At 39.6% G+C, this 7045-nt stretch overlaps 1 protein-coding gene across 1 annotated transcript in view; it reads left to right on the top strand.

Annotated features, from left to right (window-relative positions):
- Positions 1 to 1224: 1224 nt before the first annotated feature.
- The window catches only part of col27a1a (collagen, type XXVII, alpha 1a), an 81627-nt gene continuing 75806 nt past the window's right edge, over positions 1225 to 7045 (top strand). Inside the window, exons 1-2 of the mRNA XM_074616816.1 lie at positions 1225 to 1712; positions 6302 to 6372. Of these exons, the coding sequence (XP_074472917.1) occupies positions 1660 to 1712; positions 6302 to 6372 (124 nt within the window). The 5' untranslated portion in view covers positions 1225 to 1659. The remainder of the gene's footprint in view (positions 1713 to 6301; positions 6373 to 7045) is intronic.

Genomic DNA, 7045 nt, shown 5'->3' with positions numbered 1-7045 from the left:
AGGCTCGAGCCCGACGCCGACTTTCGTTGACTTAACAGCCACAGGTGTCGCTGTTAACAAGCATTTCTGATTCTTACAAACAGTCCCTTTAACTCAACTATATGAATTAACACTTAAACCGTACACTCATATCTTTTCATATTCCAGGGGGAGATGAGATATACTTTACAGGGAATTCATAAAGTTCTCCTGTGCTGGTAAGTCTCACACCATCTCTCTCTTCCAAAGAAGTGGGTAGAATGACTCAAAGCCATCACACAGATGGTTTGCAATCACCCTAATGATTCCCCACACAGGGATAATAAGGAGGAAAGTCCCCTGTAGGAGTTTCAAGATATTATTATAACTATTTCAAAGATGCTGCCGTAAATATTTGAACATGTACATATGTAAATAATAATCTTGTAAACATAAATATGTAAATAATGAACTGTGTAAAACATTGTAAATATATTTTTAGTAACTTAACTCAAATATATGATTCAACTTCTAAGCCTTACACTCATATCTGTTCATATTATATATAGGGAAATGTTGCAAAATATCTGCACAGTGTTTAAACCACAATATGTGTGTGTCTTTATGTGACAAATAAGAGAGATCTTTTCAGAAAATGACTATGAAGATCTCAACCATCATTGTGAGTGTGCTTTGCGGTGGGTGACTCAATATCTTTTCTTATTCCAAGGGGAGATGAGATATACTCTTACAGGGAATTCATAAAGTTGTCCTGTGTCGGAAAATTCTCACACCATCTCTCCTCCAAAGAAGTGGGTTGAATCACAGAAGTGTTCAGTTCAGTTCAGCTTCCAGATGTTGTACACCACTTCTATGTGACACATACTGTTGACTTTTTATCTACCCCTGAGAATCCCCTGACCTCCACCCTTACCCCTCTAAAAAAAATAGGTTAAATCAGTGGAGTTAATATCTTGCCCATGTAATATATAGATTACAACTGTCAAAATGTAATATATTAGCCCCAAAGAAATATCAGAATCATCCAAAAATCAAAGTGTCTGTGAAAGAATGAAAACTCATTTTGACGAGCAGATAAAGGTGCATCACAGATGATTTGCAATCACCCAAATGATTCCCCACACTGAGGGATAATAAGGAGGAGAGTCCCTGTAGGCGTGTCACCATGCTTCATTCAAATGCTCTACCGATGCGTGGGGCTTTTGGGTGTCATCCATGTGGCCACCCTCCTGGAGAAGGAAAGGAAGGCGTGTAGTTGCTCGATGCAACCGCTGGGTTTGTGTAACTTGACACCTGGCCGTGCGGTGCGTTTTGCCATGGCTTTACCCACAGAAAGCCTATTTAAAAAGGAAAGGGATGAGTCCAAACGCTCCTGACTCCAAAAAGAAACCCAGCTTTCTCTCCGGCTGCGCGTCCCCTTCAATCTCAATCTGGATTCAGCATAAATGAATGAAACACAGGGGAATATCGACAGACAATCTAAGCACAGGAAAAACTCTCTGTCAAACCGGCACTGCCAGGAGGAATTTATGTCGATGCTTGACAGGCAAATCAACATGAGTTTTTCCCTCTGGAACTTCATCTAAAAGCTTGTCAAATGCGTAAAACTGCCCCCCTTGCAAAGGAGTCACGCTGTGATTAACGGGTCAGGTTTTTGACTGCCAGGACAAATGAATACAAATGAATTTAGGCACCCGAAGGAGAGATTGCAGAACCTCTCACCTAGACACAAAGTAAGTAGCATTTTGTTTTTATTTCACTGTGTCTGTCTGTGTGGTCATGGTGAGAGGATCACTGAGGTACAATATAAGGAGCTGCATGCATCCATGTGCGTATACCTGTGATGATGAGCCGGCTGGCTGTGGTCCAGCTCTCCATGCAGGAGTGATGTCCACTGGGACTAAATTACATTTTTTTATTCTTATTTTATTCTAACGTTTTTATCTATTCTTTTGTTATTATACTGTTTAAACTTGCAGCAACAAAACCAAAGCAAATTCCTAGTGTATACCTCTTACACCTGGCAATAAACACCATTCTGATTCTGATTCTAATTCTGATTCTGATTCTACTGAGGCTCTGTGTGCGGGGTCTGTTTTGGACCATGGGTGTCATTTGTTTGACATTTTACCACAACTTTTTCCAAAAATGAGTCAATTTGTCCAAATTTTTGTTTTTATTTTCATTCAAATGGACAAAATAGACCAAGCATTATAATCAGGGTTTAATAAGATGTACTATTCCCTCCTTGTCTTGAGTACTTCTGTGCAAGACAGATTATGAATGATTAAAGAAATATAGTTCATCCAAGTGTTTGAAGGTTTGTGGCAAATATACCATGGGTGTCATTTGTCATTTGTTTGACATTTGACCATAACTTTGCCAAAAATGAGTCAATTTGTCCAAATGTTTTGTTTCTATTTTTTATTTTCATTAAAATGGACAAAATAGAGGATCAGGTTTAATAAGATCTACTATTCCCTCCTTGTCTTGAGTACTTCTGTGCAAGACAGATTATGAATGATTAAAGAAATATAGTTCATTCAAGTGTATGAAAGTTTGTGGCAAATATACAATGGGTGCATGCAGGAACTTTGCCAATGTAGTGTTTACTAAACATCTGACAGAGAAAGCAAAACAAGCAGTTTATTCAGACCTATAAAGTTTCATGGGAAGTTCATCAGCATCCACTGGAGCGTTTGCTATAGATGCTTTTCATGTTTTTTCCCTTTTACGCATTCAGAGTTCATGGCAACTTTTACGCACGAGAGGAAACTAGGACTTTAAAGAAAAGTTAGTCAGCTAAAACTATGACATTAGCTTTTGCAATAGTTTCCCCAAACATCCACACTTTATTTAAGAAACCATCTGCAACTGAGTTTTTTACTACTCGGTGACATAGACTGCAGATGTTTTACGCATGTGTTTACAGCGTAGATTTTAAAAGACATGTTATTGTAATATATGGACCGATATATTGGGTCTTCACTTGTTGCCTTTATTTTTTTTTAGGGAAGTTCATGCAGCAGCCAGCTGTTGCATAATTCACGTTGAAAAGACATCCCTCCATTCATGAATGCATTCATTCATTTGTGCGTAAAACTTAGATTGATATTTGGTTTGATTTGCGCAGTGAACATCTGGATTCGTTGATGGATCAGGTGGAGGTAGTTGGGATCAGACATCAGTCATTTAGGGAGCAGGAAAGTCCGGAGATTTCACACCACAGTCTCCCAGTTTCTCATGAAAACAAGTTGGCACAAATAGCTTCAGCTTTATTTATCACACCTGATTAGAAGTTTTGCTGAATTTCTTTTTGGTTAAGTAAAAATAAAAGGTTAATATCCTCAAAAATGTAGTAGCTGCTCAATTAATTAAACATGTGCATTGATTGCGATATAGTAGAGAGTCTACCTGAGAGGTATCAGCTGTATGGAGCATCACTACATGTCCACATGGTGTCGCCCTTTCTGTCTCACTCCAAACTTTTTCACATCCAATTATTCTTTGAATATTTTGACATTTTTTTACACTGAAAAAACAACTATATTTTAAATATAACAAAGACCCCTTCTGAGTCAGTCACTCCTGCTCTAACTTTAATAATTAGTTTCAAATCCAAGTAGAGCAACAGGGTTTCCCAATGAGTCACATATAATTTAATGTTTATCTGCTCTTAGTCATAATAATAATAGTTGGAACAAGACTAATGAAGTTCATTTGATGAGTGGAAATTGGTCAGGGGGTAATTTCTTTTTCTTTTACTTGACTGCAGAGAGAACAGATAATGGACATTATGAGATGTCAGTCACCTTCTCTTCCTCGTCAGTCTCTGTTAGTGTCGGCTCATCCGTAGGAATTTTCCACTCTGCGTGAGTGTAGGTGTGAGTATTTAGGGGGTGTGAGTGTGCTCAGGGGGCAGGATCACCTTTGGGAAATCCTTTCAGGGAATCACTGAGTAGTCCAGACTTGTGAGAAGAAACTGAAACTATAGCTCAGTGTGTTTCTTCCTCAACCTTTGACTGGTCGCTGGCCTACAGATGGGCTGCTGTTTGAGTGTGTGGGGAGGGGTGGTGGTGGTAGTTTTGGGGGTCGAGAGGTTAGAATCAGAGTTCAGACATGGGCAATAAGAAAATAGATAAAGACAATGATGTCAGATAATACAGAACTTTGATTTTGAGGAAATATATGACAGTTTTCATCTCTAGATTACTGCTGCAGATTGTACAATATGGCACCAGATATCTAGATGACTGGTAACCAAGATCCAGATCCTCTGACTCACTCTCTCCATCAGTGTATTGCTCAATCACATTGAGTTTTTCCATTAGATGACTTGGCTTTTTGATAGCGAAGGAGATGTGTGTGCTAATCACAGTTAAATTAAGAAGCTCAAAGAGTAGAGAAGGATGTTATCAGAGCAGCGTTTTTCTCCCTTCTGTCTTTGAAAAGTGAGTTCAGTAGCTCATGGCACAATATATAGGTTAGACTGTCTGCTTTAATGGATGACTCAGGTATTGTTCATCTGGCCTATATTTTGTCCACTCAGCTTAGCTGACAATCCCCTCAGGGGAGTCATGTCGTAGCTCACTGTTGCAGTATGAGAAACAAACCAGACAAGGTCGGTGTACAGATGTCAGCCTGGCTGATTTAAATGTCCACTGTGCACAAGTCCTCCTCAGTGCTAAGAAAAAGCCAACATGTCACGTACACTTCAAAAAGAAGCTCCCTAATGAAAATCTAAACAAGCTACCGGCAACTTTTAATATGAAAAGCCAAAGAAAACAGCGGCGTTTCCCAGGAAACTTGGTCCAGTTTGCACAGATGTAAACAGCCCCAGGGACACAATGTAACTGCTGCAGTAAAAAAAAAAAAAATCTCAGTATCCATGACTCATTTTCAGAAAGCGGATCTCTCCTCAGCTGATAAGACGCTGAATGAGACTGTAACCAGCTGGGAGTCTGGCAGACACACACACACACACTCACACAGTAAGCATCCTGAGTAACCGCAGCCAGCTGTGTGTGGGGTTGATTGTGATGAAGCTTTATTAGCAACAAGGAACTGGGAGAGAGAGGCAGACATAGACACCACAAACACACACCATCACACACATTTAGATACGTACACACACTCTGATTATAATCATTCCGGCCAGTCAGCGGGGGAAGCAGCCACGGGTTAGTGCGGAGGTTGAAATATTTCTGAAGAGATCTAGTGCAGGTAAATATGTTTATGCAAAAGTCTCCCACATTTTATGTGTTTTGGAGCCGTTGGCCGACGCCCCCTCCAGCCACAGCTGTTATACACATTTCCTCCTCCTGTGTGTGTGTGTGTGTGTGTGTGTGTGACCATGTGTGTCTGGATGACCTCCAGCGGTAAACAGTGGCTCCCCTGCCTGTCACCAGATCTCAGTCCCCCGCTGAGCTCTCCGTCCAATCAGTCTCCTCACCTGGATGCGGTGAGGGTGTTGAGAGAGGCCGCTTCGCTTTTTGGGGGGTTTTTTTGTGCATGTGTGTGTGTTGATGGATACTGTAGTATTTCTGTCTCACAAACCACAGCTTGTGTGTGTTTTTTGGAGTTGTAAGTGCTTTTGCAGAATGCACTTTCCGTCTGTTATTCACGTGGTATCAGTAGCTCTAAAGCAAAGCATATGGGTTTGTTTGAATCTGTGTTTTTTGTGTGATCTAAAAACAACGATTACAGATTATTATCCAATCATTTCCTGATTCTCCAGTTTCCTAATCTCAGTCTATATCACGATTTTGTGGTTTATTGAGACGCATGCCATTGTTTCTTAATAACAGCAGTTTGGTCTTTATTAAAGCATAACTTAAGGTGCTCCTCTTATGGCCAAAAGCACACAATTCCAATATAAAGGCACCCTTTATAAAGGGGATACAACTAATGGGTTTTATTAATGGTTAATAAATCATTCCCTAATGCTTTATAGATCTGTTGCAAGAATTAATAAGGACAATTTGCCTTTGACATATTGGATTATTAACAATTACAACTGCAGACTTAATGACTTATTAATGACAACACCTATAACTACATAATTTATGGGTTATTAGAACTATATATTTACCAAGTAGGATTGATAAACGCCAACACCTGTCAATAGGAATTTTAATAACTTTGGAACCAAAATGTGTTTCTAGTAATGGCTTGTAAATAAAGTCTTCATAATGATTTCATTTATTAAAGCTAATAGTTACAACTCATAAACAGCTTTATAAAGGGTTCCTTATTAGAACTAAATGATTCAATGATGTGTGACTGCTGCCTCTTACTAACGTCCTCTCTTCTCTTCCCCCAGGAGAGCCCTATTGCTCTGTACCGTATTATATTGTACTTGTTACCTGGGACTTACACAAGTACACTCTGAAGGTAAGACGTGACTTCATGTCACCTCCACTTCTCTTCACTTTTACTCACCTCTTTCTTCTTCACTGAAAATGTAACCAGTGGGGGAAAAACTGTAAAACTTATTGGAGCACTGGGGGGGATTTTGGAGTTATTCTTTGCCTATTTGGTCATTTCCCAAGCTCGTAAACACATTGCTATGAGATTTGGGCCAACCGTTGCCATGACGACGGGTGTTGAGTAAGCTGATGGAGTGAGGGAGTGATCAGATCATAGATGCAAAACTGGCCATTACAGAGAAATGTTAAGTCTCAAAACACTCTCACGTCTTTGGTTTACAGCATTTAAAGGTCACTGTGCTAGACACAAAATAACCACTTCATATTTATATATCACAATTATTAAATATGTATCAAATGACAATGTGACAAGGTGGAAGAAGTCACTCGCAGTGATGAACCTACAGAGAATTATCACCTGAAGCTGCTTTACGAAGCTATATAGCGAGTTTCAGCTCATCCTTAAGCTCCACAACTTTGCTGTTTTTGTTCACTCTCACTGCTCTCATCGCGGCGTTTTCGACCGCAGCAGGCAGCTGTTTTTCTTTATCTATATATCTATATGGATCTATGGATCATATTAAACTCAATATCTTTGGGTTTCAGACTGACAAAACAAGACATTTTTTACTATTTTC

The sequence above is a fragment of the Sebastes fasciatus genome, chromosome 19 (genome assembly GCF_043250625.1).
Source record: "Sebastes fasciatus isolate fSebFas1 chromosome 19, fSebFas1.pri, whole genome shotgun sequence".
Classification (NCBI taxonomy): Eukaryota; Metazoa; Chordata; class Actinopteri; order Perciformes; family Sebastidae; genus Sebastes; species Sebastes fasciatus.
The sequence above is the reverse complement of the archived record's forward strand: the minus strand, read 5'-3'. Positions and strand labels throughout refer to the sequence as shown.